The 22,573-nt window shown below is 40.4% G+C and overlaps 1 protein-coding gene across 3 annotated transcripts in view; it reads right to left on the bottom strand.

The window, feature by feature from the left end:
* LOC122551587 (glutamate decarboxylase 1) overlaps positions 1-22,573 on the bottom strand; it is a 63,388-nt gene that overhangs the window by 5,630 nt on the left and 35,185 nt on the right. For all 3 annotated transcript variants that reach the window (XM_043693707.2, XM_043693709.2, XM_043693711.2), the window contains 3 exons: positions 16,004-16,153; positions 2,073-2,180; positions 1,524-1,613 (listed from right to left, as the gene is read on the bottom strand). In XM_043693707.2, coding sequence (XP_043549642.1) covers positions 1,524-1,613; positions 2,073-2,180; positions 16,004-16,153 — 348 coding nt within the window. The remainder of the gene's footprint in view (positions 1-1,523; positions 1,614-2,072; positions 2,181-16,003; positions 16,154-22,573) is intronic.

The raw sequence follows: 22,573 nt of genomic DNA, 5'->3' as shown, positions 1-22,573 counted from the left end.
ACTTGGTTCTCCTATACTGAATTCTAACTTGCTCCTACACACCAGGCTTGGTACTTTTTGTAGCAACTTTATATTGTTGCTCCTTGAACCTAACATCATCCTTAATTTCTTTTGTTAGCAATGCTTTGGCCATGTTTCCCATAATTGTTGCAACATGTATGTTTGTTGCTTAAACATTAGCAATTGGCTGTCCTCTGTTATGCTTTTTAATGATGTTACCCAGTCTATCAGAGACAATTGACTCCTCATACCAGTGAAGTTCCCTTGGTTTTGACTTGGGACCTTAGTTTCAAATTGGACTGCTTTATCTTCCACCCGATATTCATCCAACTTCCAAAACAGTGGAAAGGAATGATGATGAGCTTTATCTAATTAAAACACATTACAGGAATGTTCCCAAATTTAGTGTTTTATTGCTGAAGGTGGTTGCACATTCTGCTGAATGTTTTTGGTTTGTCTGCATGAGCTAAAATGTGTTACGTCTTGTAATAGCTGTTTTATGTTTATTTATGCACACAGTTAAAGTCCCTTCTGTAAACATGGAGAAACCAGCAAACCAGCCCATGCCAATGGGATTAAAGCAGTTAATGTCCATGGGGAATTGAGAAGATTAACATTAATAAATAATAAGCATGTAATAGCCACCTAGAGACGAGAGGTAATTAATTAGAACACAATTCACCTCCTTGCGACTGTTCCTGGAATCTTCTTCTTTTGCACTTTTTAATTTGAGCTTTATAGTTTGAATTCCAACAGTTTTATTTCATAGGGAAAGAAATAACTCTTCTGATAGATTCCAAAGAGTGATAAGAATGACTGTTGATGATAATTTTCTTTGACACATCTCTATCTGTTATTTTAATGGATGATGATAATCCAATTACTTTGACACTAAATTCCAAATTTCAAATGTAAAAGATCTTTAGCTCTTCCAGGGTACACTAGGGAAGTACAGTTGGGAATAAAAGATTTCCCATAACTAGAAATAGGTTTTCCTTAGTTATTGCATTGAAAGATTAGCATTCATAAATTTGAACACATCTTTATTCTTTGTAAATTCGTTGTCTAAACTTAATGATTTTATTATGAGTGTGATTAAGGGCTAATACTGAAGAGGCAGTGGGGTCAGGACAAGTATTCACCTGAGGCATTGACTTGTCCAATATTAATTACACTTATAATAAGACTTTTGGTCAGCTTTTGATTTTTTTTTCAGCTGGAAGGATATGTAACTGATGGTATTACCACCATCACCATGAAAAAGACAAACAAAGCCTCATTGTCAGCCCCTGCACCGGAGCCTTGTTCAAAAAATAGACATGCATTGGTAGGGGACAGTAATAGGGATAACACTCAGGGTTATAACAAGCATACTGACACTTGAACATGAAAATGTGAATTAAGTTGACAAACAAACATTTTATTTGTAAACATTAAAAATGTCTATTTTAAAGAATTACTGCCTGAAATGAATATTTTTATACATCAAGTCTTAAAACTTGGAAAAATTTTCAGAATTCTACCTTGCCAAGTTTTTCCTTTCTCTCCTCACAATCCGGCATATTTCGGAAACTTGGTGGAATGTACCAGAAACAAACATTAGTGTGCTCCGGCTGTAAGAGAAATAAACAATGATAAACTGAAGAAAAACTCTTGCTTTAATATTTGTTTATAGCAACTGCAAGTATGCCAGTATAAACACACTGAGCCTAAAATTTCAATAGCAATATTAAACTGAAAGAGAATGAGCTTATCAGAGTTACGTTCTTTCTAAATGTGCATGGTGCAATCCTTTGAAGAGCCTCTATTGGTTGATCACAGAAATATCGAAAGACTCTGGAGGCTTTAGACATAAAAGCCAAGGCACAGGGCCTATTTTCCGAAATTGGAAGAATTGAAGAAGAAAATGCCACAAGGCTAAGGCCAAGTATCGAAACAGGACCATTGCTTATAGAATAGAAATTGTGGGGGACAAGAGTAACTACTTATCATTAAAGAAAATGAGGAGGAAGGCAGTAGCTACTGGCAGTTTAAAAAAGGAAGGGGAGGAAAGCAATTGAATATACACTTACTTCTGCATCGAATACCATTTGATATCCATCCCTCTTTCTAATTTTGTTGTAGAGGTACATTGCCAGATCCAGGCACTTGTTAATTTGGTTTTCGAATCCTACTGTGCCCTACAAGGAAATGTACAGCAAAACAATTAAATATTAACTCAATCTTTTTTAATGATCCAGTATACATGAAGCAAGTGCTTTTAAATTACAACAACATTCCATTACCAGTAATAATGCTTCAAAGGAGCCAAATATTTTATATATGTAAAGTGGACAGTATAGTGAAGCACTTGAAATGATTTTTTTTTAATGGATTGCTATGTTTACAAGTTTAGGATAGATTCACCTATGAACCAACAAATTATTTATATATAAAGAAATATATTGCAGTAGATCTGATAGTTCCCATTTGCACTAAGTGGACACAGGGCTGGAGGGAGAAAAGGGGTTAGATGAGGGGGGAACCAATGAAAGAGATAGTGACCTTAAGGGATGAATTAAACTCAGTAAGAGGGTATGAAACGATAGAAGAAGAAGAAAGGAATGTAGGTGAGATAGCAGCTCAATCAAAAATAAAACAGGAAGCTGGCAATGGGCAGAAGTTATTGGATGAAAGGATAGCAAACGGAGATAGATGAACAGATATATTTAATTTCAGAAATGAAAAAGTAAAATGAAGCCTTTGTATTCACTGTTCAAACTAGTAATGGAGACTTGCATTGCAGGTATAATTGAGGACAGTTTGTTGAAGCTTAAAAATGTGTTGCTGGAAAAGCGCAGCAGGTCAGGCAGCATCCAAGGAACAGGAGAATCGACGTTTCAGGCATAAGCCCTTCTTTAGAAATCCTGAAGAATGCTGCCCGACCTGCTGCGCTTTTCCAGCAACACATTTTTAAGCTCTGGTCTTCAGCATCTGCAGTCCTCACTTTTTCCCTTCTGACAGTTTGTTGAAAAAAATGTTCAGAGTTTCGAGGGAAACGATGGGAAATTTTGAGATCCAGTTGCTTGCAAAGTGCATTAAAATTGATAATTCAAGGATCTGGAACCACAGGAACTGGAGGAGTTCTAGGGGCTGTTCAGTAGATTAGGAGATTAACTGGCATCCATCCAAACAAAGTTATAAAAAGAAGTCCCGATTTCAAGTAGTCCTATTACAGTCGCAAAGAACAGGTAAGTTTCATTAAAACTCTGACTTTGATGAGCCATTTCTTCTGTGGTAATGTAAAACATTGCTTCCACAAGATCTAAGCAGGTAATTGACACTCAAATGCTAGGAAAATTAAAAATGTTAATATTTTGTGTATTTGCACTACAGTAAGGACAAACTAAACAAGGAGGCAATCACTCCAAAAATAAAGAGTTTTTCATGAGCATAGGTCATGAAAACTTCAATAGGAATGAGCTTTTGTTATTTTCCCAATCACAAACATTGATAATGCACAATTACTAGATGAAACAAACCCACATTTTGTATCATTCCTAAATTTGTCTGCAACTTTAAACCTATCTGTTGAACATAATTAAAATGGTAGGCTGGGGTTTCTCTTTCTGTTATCAATGTATTCGTGCGTTTGTATTTGAACTGCTATTTTGGAGGCGCAGAGTTTTACTGTTCGCCAGAGGCAGAGATTCTTTCATTTTTAAACTTAGGATCAGATCACATAACTTAATACCCTTCATGATTTCAATCATCAATCATGCCAAATGCTGGATCTCCCCCAATGAAAATTGCTACCAACTATCAACAGAAGTCGAGGTATGATGAAATATTTTATTTTTGCATGATTTCTTTCTCAGACAGGAAGCCACAGGAACACTCTCCAAGCCTTGCAAAACATTATGCCTCAATGCCCCATCCTTCCCAAGCATGATCATCTCATCCCTATTCCAGCTCCATTGATGATTTTACTACAAAGGAATGTTCTCTCATGTCTTTAACAACAATCTCCACTCATTGACCTCCTTGTCGTTCCCACCAATTTCAGGCAGAAGTCCTAGTTAGGTAGTCCACTACAGATTGTGGCATATACGTCAACTTGATACACTAGAAAGCCATTTCTCCAGGCATGAAATAATCATATTTTCTGAAAACCTTGGGCAATCAGTCAGTTCCCCCTGAATTTCAGCCATGATGTTGAATTTCATGCTAGTAGTCAGCCTCAAAGTATTCTTTAAACCACAATTGCATATTTTACTTGTCTTATAACAGGGCTCATGGGATTGAAAACTAGCACGGTTGTGTTATGATGAAATACAGGAGTTTAAGACGTGCCCATTCTGAGCAAACACTATGTGGCAAGTAATTAAGAAAAATGAGCTTCCTAAGGAGGAATGAAATATAAAGCTGGTTTCAAGCCAGAAGTTGTAACATTGCAAACTCTTCAAATAGCTGCAGTGAGGGAATTTGGTATGAGTGAAAAACAGGTGCCAGAATGGAAGAAGGTGGAACATGCCCTGAAAATTCCTAAGCTCAAATACATCATGAAAACAGGGACCAGTCACTGGCCTGATCCTAAGAAGCATGTATCAGAATGGATCCTTGAAAATGCCCAAATGGTTATATCATCACCATAAGCCAAAGTGTATATACCTGCGTTAAATCCAACACTGAGTCAAGCAAAGATTTCAGAGCAACAACTAGTTGGTACAGTCACTTTATGACAGAAGACCAGGATTGATCAGAAGCTATCAAAGGCTCATGATGCCAAAATAACTCGTTTCCAGTAATAAATTACCACACAGTGACAAAAGTTATGCCACATCAGCAACGTGGATGAAATATCTAAGAATTTCAGTTTCCCCAGCAATCAAACTGTGAAGTAGAAAGATTCAAAACAATTCTTGTGCAAACCACAGGACAAGACTCACATTGGTACTAACCTGGATGGTCCTCAGAACAAATTAAATCCTTTGAATATTTTCAAATGTAAATCCATGTGGAAAATCAAGCCCCCACAGGAGATATTGTGCATGTCCAATACAATGACTGGATGGATGAATATGGAATAAAGTTATTGATCAATAATGTGTGGAATAGGTGTCTTTGTGGCCAATGTAAAATAATGCTGTTTATTGATGTGGATTCAATCCGGATAACTGATGAGATTAAAAGAAATAACATCTACTTTGAAGTTTTGCTAGGAGATCTCGCATCCATAGTTCAAGCTTTTAGTGTATCATTCAGTGATAATAATCACAACAAATGGAATTGGTGGATGGTTAATGGAAGAAAAAAACTTCACAAAGAGTGGAAATATGCAATTTGCTCTGCTTGTTGTTTTGTATCATTGTATCATCAAAAGTATTAATGCACAAATTGCATTATGAATTCACAATGCATTGCAAATTGTGAATGAAGAACATTAACAAGACTTCTTAAAAACAATGAATAATTAAACAGAGTCTCATAAATATAATCCTGCAATGACAAGAACTCAAAGTTCAAACTGGAAATTTCAGATACTCCATCAGAAGCTTGCAGTATCAGAATAAATTTTCCCATTATGAGTTTAGGAGAGAGGAAAGTGCACAGTAGTTTATGTTAGAACTTATTGCATTATTATTACTGTATTGTGTTAGCACTTGCCAATATCAAGCTGGTCATTTTAATACTCCATACAAATGCCTGTTCGAGTTTGAAGTAGCAGTGATAAGGTGTGTCTTGTTTGGATATGAGCAAACCTGTGAAAGCCGGTAGCATCTGTTGTGAAAGGACTTCACCTGCAGCATCAACCAAATTATAAGGAAAAGTAAGGAAAAGCTAGGGTCATTCATGCTTTGTCCAATCTTTTGACAAACCACAATGCTAGCTAACCTTAATGCAAAAGTTTTCAGAAGATGATTAACCTTTTTCTCATGTTCTCTCTGTACAACTTTAACTACAAAGATCAACTGGGCTTAATAAAGTCTCAAAATAAAATCACTTCACACCTGCCTATGTCTGTTTCTCCACCCCAAGACAGACCTCAAAAAGTCCCTCACATTCCAAGTCTTCTACTAAGTTTCTTTTTAACACAGAAATCTACATTTCACCTGCCACCAGCTAAACCCATAAAGTTGAAAGGAGCCACAAAAATAGGATCACGACTTTAAGAAGTAGATCTTTGTCTAATAGTGTAGAATCAGTGATAACTAGTCAGCAGCCCATCTTGCCCAACTCAAAGCAATGGAAGTCAAATAGAGAAGATATAAAGCAGTTCACTGTTACCAACTGCATACTGCAACACAGGATAACTCAATATGATTGAGCCACACAAACTTACACAAGATTCACTAGAAGCAGTGCATTTTCTTTACTTGCAATTATCTGATTACTACATTTTTTCACTGGCAACATGATCCAAATGCACTGAAACATTTAGCTGGGTACATTGTTGACTTGGTGTGAAAGTACTGTCGCAATCATGAACAAAGCAGGAAAATCCCAGTTGGCCTCTGACCGAAGACCTTATGCATCGTATAATAACTCATATGGTTCACCTGCCATTTGAGTAGGTAGCCTCACCACCTCTTCCTGTGCTGTCTCCATAAAAATTGCCCAGAAATTGACCCTTGACTCAATTTCAGATGAGCCTCAGATCACAAACATCAGATTCTGTATGGCATGAAATAAATTCTCTACCCTCCCATTAGCAATGAAGGACAGTTTTCGCTCCTCCGCACTGCCCAAATAGAGTGGATTCTGTAGAAAGAAACTATTGTCGGTTTGTGGCATTTACACTCTGCCAAGTGTAAGATTCACTTGTTCACAAATTCAGATTTAGCTGAGTCCTCTTCTTTAGGATAATGGCTTGATATTTCCTGAACAAGGCAACCTGGAATGGATGCACCTGGTGAAACATGCTGGACAGGTGATATACAACTGCTACTACAGTCAGTTCTTCTATAACACAACGATTGCATTCTTGTGCAACCCTGCATTATAGAAAAATCACGCTTTAGAAACAGGGCTTAAAATGTTGGTAATGTAATCGCGTTTCAGCTAACACAGTTTTAAAAGTTTGCACTGTAGAAACAGCATCCCCAACTTGTCAGTCGCGTTACAGTGAATTCATATTGATGAAATGCGTGTTATAACATAACAACCTGCACACAATTTTCAGAGGTGCAGATTTGATATAAAGGGATTATTGTTTTGCAATTCCTGGAAAAACAAATGTACAACTTGCAAATAACATAGAGTCTGACAGGTCTTGCATTCCTCAAAACAGACACATTCATTTCCAATAATTACTGATTTTTATGGTTTTTAAGGCATTAGGGCTAGACTGTTCATTTAGAACAGTCAGTGTGTTGGTTGATGAACAAATTGCAGTAAAAAAGAGCTATGGGACTTTCATAAAATCCTAGGGGCTGAATCTTAAGGCGATCTGACTAAGAGAAAGTTGCACTGGATTTGGTGGAATGATTCTCATCACCAGGCCAAAAGAGTTTTCTTGCCATTTCTTAACAAACCTACCACATTAATTGGCATTTCAGCCCTTATGCTGAGTATCACGTGCAATATTGCCCCATCTTACTATAAGCCATTCCTGGACTAACGTGTTGCTTACTGGAGATACCAGAATTAGCTATCATTCCTTGCTCCAGGTCATTGTGCATCCAGACACATTCTATAAAGCCAGAGCTGCCATGCACAGTTCCTGACATTTTGCCATCGACACCGCAAACCAAGGGAAAATTGGTGTCCCGCTTTGTGGGCATCACCCTGGAGGGCCTGGTTTAAAGGTGGGACTTCCTTATCCCTCAGGACCAACAGCAGAGACTACCTGGATCAGAGCAGTCTCAGAAATGCCCAGCAATATAGGAAGAAGTTGAATTAGCTCATGCTCCACCACTTTTTCACTACCATCTGCAACACCTTCCCTCAATCACTAAGTGAATCCCAACCTCTGATATCACTAGCCCTGCAAACCCTCTATACTGCCTACACTCTCCACCTGCACTAAAAGTAATTGTTGGTCCACCCACTTTTGTCTCCTGTAATATCTGCCTCTCTCTCATTCCAAGAACATAAATCATCAACCACAGGGTAGAAAGGCTCAAGACAGTTGTCATGCTCCTCACCCCTTATTAGCAGAGGATCCTCAGTCTGACAGCCCTCAACAGAACCTGGATTGATATTGGAGGCTGCCTTTAACTTAACTGTGTTGGGATCCCTTTAGGGAAGGCTATTCACCTTGACTAGACTGAGGCCTGGTGACAACATGGCAAGCTTCCTGGCTAGATGTCTGCACTACCGAGGCAAATCAAGAGTAAGTTGAACCTGGTATCCCTGATACTGAAGGGACAATATGTAAAAAGTTAAGGCAAGCAATGCGTGGGTGCTGTGAGCATCCAGAAAGGCTCAGAGTGAAAGAGCTTTATGAGAGCAAGTAAACAGCCAGAGGATGCAGTCTGGTCCAGTCCATGTGCTGGGTCCATGTCACTGAGCACACAGCGTTCTTCTGGAGTATTACAATGACAACTATCAGTGCAATCAAAGATGCAACAGTGAAGAGCAACAGCACCTATAAGTGGTTCAGAAATGTACCAAGAGGGTTGTAGAGGCTGGGACATGTTGGATGCTAATATCAGTGGAAATGACGTGCATGTGGCCAAACCCATGGAGCATGCCAGAGATGTTGATGTCCATTGTCCAACAGGGAGGTCTTTTTGAACAAGCACGAGGTGAAAGTACAAAGAAACCGCTCTGGATTCAAAGTTGAATTTTCCCCATAGGTAGTTTCCATGGCATGTTTAGCAAGATTGCAAACCATGGCAAGTTGGGTTTTTAGGAAGGCATTTAATATGCAACAGTGAACATCATTTGGGAAATCACCACTGTCTAGTGAATTTTGTTATGCCACTTGAGAAAAGCATGCAAGATACAGTGAGATGAATTTGACTTCAAGATGCAAATCTTAGCAGGACTTATACACTTAATGGTAAGGTCCTAGGCAGTGTTGCTGAACAAAGAGACCTTAGAGTTCAGGTTCATTACTCCTTGAAAGTGGAGTCGCAGATAGATAGGATAGTGAAGAAGGCGCTTGATATGCATTCCTTTATTGGTCAGAGTATTGAGTACAGGGTTGAGAGGTCATGTTGCAGCTGTACAAGACATTGGTTCGGCCACATTTGGAATATTGCGTGCAAATCTGGTCTCGGGGATGTTGTGAAACTTGAAAGGGTTCAGAAAAGATTTACAAGGATGTTGCCAGGGTTGGAGGATTTGAGCTATAGGGAGAGGTTGAATAGGCTGAGGCTGTTTTCCCTGGAGTATCGGAAGCGGAGGAGTGACCTTATAGAGGTTTATAACATCATGAGGGGCATGGATAGGATAAATAGACAAACACTCTTCCCTGGGGTGGTGGAATCCAGAATAAGAGGGCAAAGGTTTAGGGTGAGAGGGGAAAGATATGAGAGACCTAAGGGGCAACTTTTTCATGCAGAGGGTGGTACGTGTATGGAATGAGCTGCCGGAGGAAGTGGGGGAGGCTAGTACAACATTTTGCAACATTTAAAAGGAATCTGGATGGGTGCATGAATAGAAAGGGTTTGGAGGGATATGGGCCATGTGCTGGCAAGTGGGACTAGATTGGGTTGGGATAGCTGGTCGGCATGGACGGGTTGGGCTGAAGGGTCTGTTTCCCTGCTGTACATCTCTATGACTCTATAGGCCTCACAAATACCCCAGTTGTTCTACCAATCATCTCATCATAGCCCATGTCAGTCTGAGTCTGATAAGATTTTGCCCTTCGTGTTTGCTACCATCCACAGCCACCTATATACTCTCATCTTTCACGTGCAGCTGACAGTTTTTCTGCCTTGGTAGCAACATCTGGCATTATGATTTTATTCTCTCCTGCTAATACCTTAGTTGCAGTTACCCTATTGCTGAGATATTCCATTGCTGAGCACTCATGGATAGTGTTTCAGACAATATCAGGCCTCTGAATAGGTGCACTCATACTCAAGGCAAAGCAGAAATGGAGGTAAGAAGGGACATGCTAGGTGGAGGTTCACAATTCTGTTACTCTGCCATTTTTTTGCTGGAAAGCATTGTGAACCTCACTGCAAACAGTTAACTGCTTCTGCTATGTTAACTTTTCTGCTTTTTGTTCACATCTGGATGCAATATTACAAAGAAAGGAAATGAGAGAGGTGGTCAATCCGACTCCTCTATTTCCAGGTTGTGGAAGTGCGATCTTTACCAGGTGCAAAGCATTCCTGACTAAAAGAATGAGGGAGGGGGTAATTGTGGGATAAGCTAAACTTTATGCTGCTAAACAGAGGATAGGTGATGTCAGCCTTAACAGAAGAATTAGTGGATCCAGATTTGACTTTTAAAACCTGCAGAGCATTACCCCCCAAACAGCTGTAGGAAAAAAAAACTCTCTTCCTGTACAGCATCTGGCCAACTGCAGGAACTTGGTAAGTGCAACGCCACATGGTCTTACTCCAATACAAGCCACCCAGCAGCTTCCAACAGCAAAACAGGGAACAACCCCAATTCAGACAGCAGGAAGAGCACCTTGTCTTTCCATGCAGATTCTCTTGACAAGACTAAATTTCCTGGTTTGGACTGAATCGGCAAACAGTTGGGGAGAACAACAAGTCTTATTGGTACCAATCACTCTCTTTGGAAAGCCAATGTCCAGTATGAATCCTACAGAAAAGTGCTCACCAGATCACTCTGTTATGCATAATAACAGGTCAACAGATGGGGTACTGGGCTAATGGTCGGATACTTGGTAGTGTGGATGAGCAGAGGGATCTTGGTGTCCATGTACACAGATCTTTGAAAGTTGCCACCCAGGTAAATAGTGCGGTGAAGAAGGCATATGGCGTACTGGCTTTTATTGGTAGAGGAATTGAGTTCCGGAGTCCTGAGGTCATGTTGCAGTTGTATAAGACTCTGGTGCGGACACATCTGGAGTATTGTGTGCAGTTTTGGTTGCCATACTATAGGAAGGATGTGGAGGCACTGGAACGGGTGCAGAGGAGGTTTACCAGGATGTTGCCTGGTATGGTAGGAAGATCGTATGAGGAAAGGCTGAGGCACTTAGGGTTGTTTTCATTGGAGAAAAGAAGGTTTAGGGGTGACTTGATAGAGGTGTACAAGATGATTAGGGGTTTAGATAGGGTCGACAGTGAGAATCTTTTTCCACGTATGGAGTCAGCTATTACAAGGGGGCATAGCTTTAAATTAAGGGGGGGTAGGTATAGGACAGATGTTAGGGGTAGGTTCTTTACTCAGCGAGTCGTGAGTTCATGGAATGCCCTGCCAGTAGCAGTGGTGGACTCTCCCTCATTATGGGCATTTAAGCGGGCATTGGATAGGCATATGGAGGATAGTGGGCTAGTGTAGGTTAGGTGGGCTTGGATCGGCGCAACATCGAGGGCCGAAGGGCCTGTACTGCGCTGTATTCTTCTATGTTCTATGTTCTATGTAACAGGCCAATTCCCTTATCTGGTGAGAGAAGCTTCCTACTAAACACTCTGGAGATGCAACACTCATCTACTTCTTCCCAGAATTTGTATACCGGGATAGGACATCACAATCACAAGAAACTGAAAATCGCATGTTGAACTTAGGAGAAAATTAGACAGCGGCACCAAGACAACCACAATGATCAGATACTATAATAATTGAGGACAAGAAATAACCTAAGCTGCTGAAGTTCACATGTTTCTTTCAATGGTCTTGTAACTGTTTATAGCTGCAAAAATAAATGCCTTGTTAAATGTAATCAGTGTGTTGCATTTGTTTAAATGGTTGCCCAGGAGATTGTGAATGTTGTGGATTCGAGGTTGAAGTGCAATGTTCATGAAGTTGAGAAGGCCGACACTCTGAAGAAAGATGTTCCAACTATGATGGCTCTGGATGAGCTAAGGATTCTCTTCAGCAACTTTTTGTTCCTTCTGGTAGTATTCACTCCTCCCTCATTGCTTTCTGTTACCTCGCTTTTATACTATATAAGCCCCCTTTCCAAAGGAAAATTTTGCAGCATTCAGCTCTCAACCTAAATTATTGTTCAACTCCCTAATGCCTTAGCCACCAGAGCTACTGAGACACTTTAAACCTGCTTTTCATATTTGAACAACGTGCTCATTTCTGGTATCCAAAAAAGTTGTATTGTATCTTGGTTTTACTGGATTGCTGGAGAACCACACAGCTAGCATCAGTTGTAGCTAACAGGAATTTATCACCAGCAGCCAGGTACATATTTGCTTTCTATATTTGAATAGTTCTATTCTTAACAAAATGACACAAAATAAAATGAACATTTAAATGCATGATGTGGTATGGGACATTACATTGTAACTGCATGTTGAGGAAATTATACATTTTCTTGAAATGTATTGTATTTAATGGTAAATAGAGCATGTGATCAATCTAAAGCCCTTTGCACTTTTGAGAATTCTGTCACTAAAGGATCCTATAGCCTTTTCATTCTGATTCAAACAAATCTAACAGAGTTACTTGCATGGTACTTTCCATGCTCTAAATTTCTCTCATCAGTTTTTCTGGATACTTCAACTCCCATCCCAAATACCTCTGCATCTTGTGACCAGTACCTCATGCTTCTTGTTCCAGAACTGTCTCTGCTATTCCACCTTAACATCCATTAAATACTTCCACACCCAGCAATGCTTTCACAATACACTTGTATCTGCCACACTCAGCCCAGTGCCTCCACACTCTAATACTTCTTTTTACTAATTTCGCACTATTCCAGGATGTCTATGCCCTGAAACCTACCCTCTTACAAAGACCAATTCCAAGCAGCTCTGTTCCCTTTATTGTGAAAACTTTACATCTGTCTATTTATTAACGTTCCTAACCACTTGTTCCCACCATTACAAAACTGTTGGACCGGCCTCTCAATACAATAACTCCTTTCCACCTCTCTCTGTAGTCGAGATTTTGAAAAGCAATTAACTCTTTTGAACAGTGGGCAGAGGTCCCAGAGTTTGTGACAGTTATGGTTGCTGTAAACCTTTATGTTTTCTCTCCTGTTTTTGGCACATGGTTCATCTGCCCCCACTCTTGATCAGAGAAGCTCAGAAGAATACAGGCTCCATATTTTCTATCTGGAAATCATCACAAAACTTTGAAGTAAATCTTTTACACTCTCCTGATTGTTTAAATTGAGACTGTGGATTACTATAAAGATTTTTAAGGCAATTGGGATTCTAAAACAAATCATGCAGATTTATATTTTTTAAAAATTGTAATGACATTATTTTAAAATTTGTACTAGTAGCTGTTTAATGATTAAATATTCAGATCTTCATAGTCATATACATTAAGGGTGATGTACCCCAGCTTTAATTTCACAGTCAAGGTGCAGGAAGCAATTTCTGGTACTTGTGCACATAACCATCAGATAGTCAATTCCACTATAGCAAATATTTCTAATGTTCTGCAGTGCTGTAACTAGATCACATTTGTTGCCAAGGCAACCTCTTCTGATACTATGCTGCAAACCTGTAAGAGATGATTTTCCAGAAGGTTCTGTGTGGTACTGGCAGTCTTTACAGAAGCACCATTCAATGGTGATATTGACATTTTAATAAGAAAAAAAATATACCTGCAAACAACATATGACCCAAGTTAATGCATAGCTCACTTTTAACCATAACTGAAACTAAAATCACAAGCTCAAATTTAGGAAACGTGGCAATATGTATTCAAAATAATTTAAAACTTAATGGTTCTAAACAGAAATCTGCCTCTAATTATAGCCAAAACTTCAGGGGTTAGAAATTCTAACCAGTGTTCCCCAGTCCAAATCTCTTCAAACAGATCCATGGACATTTCTGAATTCACAAGCACAGACCCAGAATTCCTATCCTTCATAGTTTGTCTTGGTGTAGTTCAGTAAGTTACATCTGTTTCATTTATCTAACCTCTCATTTGTTCCATATTGGGATTTTGGCTTTCTCTTTTCAGTTTTAGTTCAAACTATCCACCCAACCATAAAGTCAGACAGAAAATGTGTTGCTGGAAAAGCGCAGCAGGTCAGGCAGCGTCCAAGGAGCAGGAGAATCGACGTTTCGGGCATGAGCCCTTCTTCAGGAATGAGGAAAGTGTGTCCAGCAGGCTAAGATAAAAGGTCGGGAGGAGGGACTTGGGGGAGGGGCGTTAGAAATGCTATAGGTGGAAGGAGGTTAAGGTGAGGGTGATAGGCCAGAGTGGGGGTGGAGGCGGAGAGGTCAGGAAAAAGATTGCAGGTTAGGAAGGTGGTGCTGAGTTTGAGGGTTGGGACTGAGACAAGGTGGGGGGAGGGGAAATGAGGAAACTGGAGAAATCTGAGTTCATCCCTTGTGGTTGGAGGGTTCCTAGGCGGAAGATGAGGCGCTCTTCCTCCAGCCGTCGTGTTGCTATGGTCTGGCGATGGAGGAGTCCAAGGACCTGCATGTCCTTGGTGGAGTGGGAGGGGGAGTTGAAGTGTTGAGCCACGGGGTGGTTGGATTGGTTGGTCCGGGTGTCCCAGAGGTGTTCTCTGAAACGTTCCGCAAGTGGGCGGCCTGTCTCCCCAACATAGAGGAGGCACATCGGGTGCAGCGGATGCAGTAAATGATGTGTGTGGAGGTGCAGGTGAATTTGTGGTGGATATGGAAGGATCCCTTGGGGCCTTGGAGGGAAGTAAGGGGGGAGATGTGGGCGCAAGTTTTGCATTTCTTGCGGTTGCAGGGGAAGGTGCCGGGAGTGGAGGTTGGGTTGGTGGGAGGTGTGGACCTGACAAGGGAGTCACGGAGGGAGTGGTCTTTTCGGAATGCTGATAGGTGAGGGGAGGGAAATATATCGCTGGTGGTGGGGTCCGTTTGGAGGTGGCAGAAATGACGACGGATGACACGATGTATATGCAGGTTGGTGGGGTGGTAGGCAAGGACCAGTGGGGTTCTGTCCAGGACGGAGCCCACTGGTCCTCACCTACCACCCCACCAACCTCCATATACATCGTATCATCCGTCGTCATTTCCGCCACCTCCAAACGGACCCCACCACCAAGGATATATTTCCCTCCCCTCTCCTATCAGCATTCCGAAAAGACCACTCCCTCCGTGACTTCCTTTTAAGGTCCACACCCCCAACCATCCCAACCTCCACCCCCGGCACCTTCCCCTGCAACCGCAAGAAATGCAAAACTTGCGCCCACACCTCCCCCTTTACTTCCCTCCAAGGCCCCAAGGGATCCTTCCATATCCGCCACAAATTCACCTGCACCTCCACACACATCATTTACTGCATCCGCTGCACCTGATGTGGCCTCCTCTATAGTGGGGAGACAGGCCGCCCACTTGCGGAACGTTTCAGAGAACCCCTCTGGGACACCCGGACCAACCAACCCAACCACCCCTTGGCTCAACACTTCAACTCCCCGTCCCACTCCACCAAGGACATGCAGGTCCTTGGACTCCTCCATCGCCAGACCATAGCAACACGACGGCTGGAGGAAGAGCGCCTCATCTTCCGCCCAGGAACCCTCCAACCACAAGGGATGAACTCAGATTTCTCCAGTTTCCTCATTTCCCCTCCCCCCACCTTGTCTCAGTCCCAACCCTCGAACTCAGCACCACCTTCCTAACCTGCAATCTTCTTCCTGACCTCTCCGCCCCACCCCCACTCCAGCCTATCACCCTCACCTTATCACCCTCACCTTAACCTCCTTCCACCTATCGCATTTCCAACGCCCCTCCCCCAAGTCCCTCCTCCCGACCTTTTATCTTAGCCTGCTTGGCACACTTTCCTCATTCCTGAAGAAGGGCTCATGCCCGAAATGTCGATTCTCCTGGTCCTTGGATGCTGCCTGACCTGCTGCGCTTTTCCAGCAACACATTTTCAGCTCTGATCTCCAGCATCTGCAGTCCTCACTTTTTCCATAAAGTCAGACAACCAGGTATATGTAATATGTCAAGCTGGTAATAAAAGACTTCAGCCCAGGTTACTGTACCTTCGCCTTCCACATCAACCAAAACTTGAAAATGTCCACATGACGGCCGCACTGTATTGCTTTATCTCCTGTATCATAGGAAACATCGTACTGTTTATCTTGCTGGAACAAATAGCCCGCACACATCTGATTGCAGCCTTGGAGAATACCCTGTGAACAAAAAATAACTTATCTTACTCCATGTTACCATAACAAAAAGGTAATCATTCAGAATGCTATGCATTTAGGATTCTTTTTTAAGTTAGATTGAAGAAATTAGGAAGTTTAAAAATATTAAGAGGAATAATAGTAAAACAGGTAAAACATAGGATGCACTCAGACTATTAAGGGACACGTGACAAACTATCTAGATCAGGATCATTTGGATAACATAACCACTATTGTTTCTCTTCATTCATTATAATTATCTCCAGTTGATATGTTCATAAGTTCAGATTAGATTACTTACAGTGTGGAAACAGGCCCTTCAGCCCAACAAGTCCACACCGACCCTCCAAACAGCAATCCACCTCCCTGCATTTACCCCTTCACCTAACACTGTGGGCAATTTAGCACAGCCAATTCACCTAACCTGCACATTTTTGGACTGTGGGAGGAAACCAGAGCACCCGGAGGAAACCCGCGCAGACACAGGAAGAATGCGCAAACTCCACACAGTTGCCTGAGGCGGGTATTGAACCCGGGTCTCTGGTGCTGTGAGGCAGCAGTGCTAACCACTGTGCCACCCTGCCGCCCACTATTTGGCCCATCAAGTCTACTCCACCATTTGATCATGGCTGATATGCTCTTTGCCCCCATTTTCCTGCCTTCTCTCCATTTCTCTTCAACCCGTTAGCAATTAAAAATCTGTCTAATTCCTCCATAAAGTTACTCACTGCCCCAGTATCCAGCATACTTTGGGTTAGCAAATTCCACAGATTCACAACCCTTTGGAAGAAGTAGTTTCTCCTCAACTCTGTTTTAAATTTGCTACCACTTATCCTAAGACTATGACCTCTCGTACCAGAATTTCCCACAAGAGGAAGCATTCACTACATGTCTATTTTATCCATTTCTTTTATCATCTTGACTATCTCAATTTGATCTCCCCTCATTCTTCTAAATTCCTGAGAGCATAGGCCTAAACTGTTCAATCACTCTTCATATGACAAACCCTTCATCTCTGGGATCAATCGAGTGAACCTCCTCTGAACTGCCTTCAATGCCACTACATCTTTTCAAATTATAAGGGGACCAAACCTGTGCACATTACTCCAAGTTCGGTCTCTTGTATAGCGGCAACAATATCTCCAGCATCTGCAGTCCTCACTTTCTCCTAGCTGCAACAATACTTTGTTATCTCTATATTCTATTCTTTTAGCTATTAAAGGCAATGTTCTATTGACTTTCTTCATCATCTACTGTACCTGCATGCTTTCTGTGACTCATGAATGAGATACTCAGATCCCTCTGCATCACAGCATTTCGAAGTCTCTCCCCATTTCGATAATAGATTGCCTTCTCATTTTTCCGAACAAAATACATGATCTCACACTTATCCACGTTAAACTCCATCTGTCACCTTTTGGCCAACTCTCCTAACATATCTACATCCAGTTGTAAGGTTCTTATTTTCTCACTGCTTATTTTGTGTCATCCACAAATTTAGCTATAGAGCCTCTATCCCTGTTTCCAAGTCATCACAGAATCACAGAATCCCTCCAGTGTGGATGCAGGCCGTTTGGCCCATCAAAACCACCCAGACCCATATCCTATCCCTGTAACCTTGCAAATTCCATGGCTAATCCACCTAGCCCACAGATCCCTGGACATTATGGGCAATTTAGCACATCAAGGACTTTGGGAGGAAACCCGAGCAACTGGAGGAAACCCATGCAGACAAGGGGAAAAAATGCAAACTCTACACAGACAGTCACCCAAGGCTGGAATCGAATCCAAGTCCCTAGTGCTGTGAGGCAGCAGTTTTAATCACTGAGCCACTGTGCTGAACCTTGCGGCACCCCACTAGTTACTTCTTGCCAACTAGAAAAAAAACCTTTATGCTGACTCTCTGTCTTTGTCCATCAGCCAGTCATCTATCCAAGCTAACAAATTTCCCCAATCCTATATGATCCAACCTTATGAATTAACCTTTGTGCGGCACCTTATCAAAGGCCTTCTGGAAGTACTGACATATTACATCTACAGGATCCCCATTCATCTTCATCTCTTCTCACTCATTACTTCCATTGATGAACATAGCCTTCCAAAGGCAGACTATTCAGAGAAATTGTGGAAACAAACAAGACCAAGGTCATTATTACCAGTTGAGAGCTTCCTTATGAAATAAGAGACTTTGCTGTTCAACACTGTTCTAGACCAAAATACCACAAGATGTAAGGGCAGCAGGCAGCCATTTGGTCCATCAAGTCTTCTCCCTCATATAATGAAATCATGGTTGATCTGATAATCCTCAACTCCACTTTCCTACCTTATTCACAAAGCTATCAATTCCCTTACTGATTAAAAATCTGGTTACCTCAGCCATGAATATACTCAATCACCCAGCCTAGAGAGCTCTCTGCAGTAACAAATTCCGCTGATGCACTACTCTATGAGAGAAGAAACTCTTCCTTATCCTTTTCTTAAATGGGCAACTCCCAACTGAGATCATGCCCTCAGGTCCTAGATTGTCCCATAAGGGGAAAACAATATCTTACATTTACCCCATCAAGTTCCTTAGTATCTTAAAATTTCAATGAGGACTCCTCTCATTCTTCTAAACTCCACTGGGTACAGATTCAACCCACTCAATCAGTCCTCATACATAAAGCCCTCTGTACCTGGAATTAATCTTGTGAACCTTTCCTGGACTGCCTACAATGTGTGTATATGTTGCCTTAGGTATAGGGACCAAAACATTTCACAGTATTCCAGGTGCCTTGGATAGTTTTAGTAAGACTTCTGTATGTTTATACTCAATTCCCTTTGAAGTAAAAGTCAACATTCCATTGATTTTCCCTATTACTTGTCGGACCTGAATGCTAACATTTTGTGATTGATGCATAAGAACCACCAAATCGAACTGTGCTGCAGCTGTCTGCTATCTTTCCCCATTTAAATAGTATTCAGCTCTTATATTCATCCTGCCAAATTGCATAACCTCAATTTTTTCCACAATATATTCCATCTGCCAAGCTTTTGCCTACTGACTCAATCTGTTTATATCCTTGTCAAGACATTTTGCATAAACCTGACTACTGGCCATTTGTGTCACATGCAAACTTAATGATATTACATTCAGTTCCACAATCCAATTCATTAATAAGTATTGTAAATAATGTGGCCCCGGCACTAATTGCTGTGGGATTCCAATAGTTATCCATTGCTATCCTGAAGTGTCCCTATTTATCCAATTCTGTATTCTACTAGTTAGCCGATCTCCTATCCATTTTATTGTACTACCCCAAATAACATGGACTCATCTTATTTAATAGTTTAATGTGTGGTACCTTATTGAATGTTTTCACAAATCCAAATATATTATACCTACAGGTTCCCCTTTAGTTATCCTACTTGCTACTCCTTCAAAGAACTGTAATAAACTTGTCAGACTTCATGAAGCCATGCTAAGCCTGTTTAATTAGATTGTGCATTTCTAAATGTTTTACTAATACTTCCTTTATAATTGATGCTAACATTTTCACAATGACTATAGTTACCTATGCTTGTGTCACCCTTTTTGAATAAGTTTAATACATGGGCAATCTAACCCTCTGAGACTTGTCCAGAATCTAAGGATTCTTGGAAAATTACTACCAATGCATCCATTATTTCTGTAGTTACTTCCTTTAAAATCCAAGGATGCATCCCATCATATCCAGGGAAATTATTGTTCTTCAGCCCATTAGATTCCCTAGCACTTTTTCTTTAGAGGTAGTTATCATTCTTGATTACTTTGTCACTCTACCCCGACATTTAAACCCTTGATAATTTAATATGTTTGGAGTGCTATTAATGGCTAGTATCGTGAAGACAGATATTATGCATTTATTCGGCTCTTCTGCCATTTCCTATTTCCCCACTATTATTTCCCCAGCCTCCTTCTATAAAGGGTCTATGTTCACTTAGCCATTTATATATATTTTAAAGAAGCTCTTTCTATTTATAAGTTATTTGCAAGTTTGCCCTTGTGGTCTCCCTCTTTAATTTTTTTTTGTCCATCTTTTGTTGGTTTTAAGAAGTTTCCCAATCCTTTGGTTTACCACTAATTTTTGCCACATCGTTTGTATTTTCTTCAGTTTGATACTATTCTTAACTTCTTTGGTTAACTGTGATCAGTTTACCCCTTCTGACAATTTTTGCATGTCACTAGGATATATCTTTGTTGTGAGTCAGGAATTATATTCTTAAATGTCTGACATTGTTTCGCTTTTCTGTTAATTCCTTTCCCATTTCACTTCATCCAACTCCGCCCTTATCCTATGTAATTACACTTATTTAATTTTAGTACAGTTGTTTACAATCCAAGTTTCTCACTCTCATGCTGTATGTTGAAATCAACCATGCCATGGTCACTGTTCCTCGGGGGATCTCTAACTCTGAGGCGATTTATTAAACCTGCCTCGTTACATATTACAAGATCCAAAATAGCTTCAATATATTTTTCTAGGAAACTGTCCTGAATACAATCTATGAACTCTTCCTTAAGACTGTCTTTGCAAGATGATGATTAAAGTCACATATGATTAACGTAGTGTCTTTTCTACTTCCTCTTGTTAAATCATGATTTATTCTCTTTTCTAAAACAGTTGCTTTTCAGGAACTTACAAATTACTCCCACCAGTTTGTTCTTCCTGTTGTTATTTCTTACTGCCAACCATTTGCATTCTACCTAATATGATCATAGGTCATGATTCGCTATTGTACTTATTCCATCTTTGCATTAATAAGGTTACTCCACCACCATTTCCTTCCTGCAAATCCTTTTGAAAATTCAAATGCCACTAAATTTGAGTTCCCAGCTTTGGTCACCTTGCAAATATATCTCTGCAATTATTACAGATTATATCCACAATCTCTTTGTGCCATTATTTCATTTATTTTGTTTCGAATGCTATGCACATTTAAATAAGAACCATTAGGTTTGGTTTGTTATTATTTTTCTCCTTTTAAACCTAATTGCTCTTTTCTCTTAATGCTTGTATACTCTGTCGTTCCTTGCCCACTCTGGCTATCGTTATCCTCATTCCTGATGAAGACCTCTGGCCCAAAACGTCAATTTTCCTGCTCCTCGGTTGCTGCCTGACCTGCTGTGCTTTTCCAGCAACACAATCTCAACTCTGACCTCCAGCATCTGCAGACCTCACTGTCTCCTATCATCAACCTCCTTACCTTCAATGCTGCCTTGTCCATTTGGCTTGGAAGTCTAAGTATTTACTTTCTGGAACAATTAAGTTCAGAAGCACTTATGGTTTACAAAATAACGGTGTTTGGCTTGCTGAAATGATCTCAGAAAGCAGAGTTGCAGAAAACATTCAAAATAATCAAGTTCATAAAAGTTTGCTGATATTAGGAATTACAGTTAAGTTATAGAACAATTAACACCAATAATTGTGATGCAATAAGATTATAAATAATAACAAGGATATGACTGAAGAATTGGACAGATTAAGAAAGGATATTCAATCTTTACCTCAAGAAACAAACAAGTATTAAACTCAGATAGATTGTTTGCAGCTCTCAAAGGAAATGGCATTCGCCAAATTAATGAATTTCAAGGCAAAGAGGACATCAAATTCAGATTTAAGTTTTTCCTGGAGAGTGAAAAAATGGTTGGAAGTACGTGGCACACTGAGATAACAAAAATAGCCTGCTGTGTCCTGAGTAGTCCTGATGACTGGGAAATGGCAACTGGGATAGCCTTTTTTAGAAAGAAATCAGGCAGAATCAATGTCAGTTGTGGAAGAGAAATATTATTTGACAAGTTTATTAGAGTCCATTAACAATATAGAAATCAGACCGGACAAAGGACAAGGAGTAGACAGTGCATTCGGATTTCCTAATGGAATTTGATAATGTGCTGAAAAAGCGTTATTACATAAGATAAGACCTTATGGTAATGGAGACTAAATAATAGCGTGGGTGGAGGACTAGCTACCTAATAGGAAACAGAGAGTCAGTCATTTTCACCATGACAAACTGTAACTAATGGAGTGTCACAGGAATCAGTGCTGGGGTTTCAATTATTTACAAACTATATTTATGATTGAAATGAAGGGATTGAATTTATTGTTGCCAATATTGCTGACTGGTTTGAGAATCCAAAGAGTTTTCCAAAGGGCATGGATAGGTTAAATGAGTGGCCAAAAATTTGGCAGATGGAGTATAATGTGGGAAAACAAAGAGGTTATTCATTTTAATAGGAAGAATAGAAAAACAGAACATAATTTAAATGTAAAACCACTATAAAATGCATCAATGCAGTGTGTGCAGATATCCTTATACACCAATCACAAAATGTCAGTATGTGTGCACGGCAAATAATTAGGAAGGTAAACGGAACATTAGCCTTTATTGGAAGAGTGATAA

The sequence above is a fragment of the Chiloscyllium plagiosum genome, unplaced genomic scaffold (assembly GCF_037043375.1).
Source record: "Chiloscyllium plagiosum isolate Xiang-an unplaced genomic scaffold, Cpla_swu_hap1 HiC_scaffold_7, whole genome shotgun sequence".
Classification (NCBI taxonomy): domain Eukaryota; kingdom Metazoa; phylum Chordata; class Chondrichthyes; order Orectolobiformes; family Hemiscylliidae; genus Chiloscyllium; species Chiloscyllium plagiosum.
Note: the sequence above shows the minus strand (reverse complement) of the source record. Positions and strands in the feature narration are given on the sequence as shown.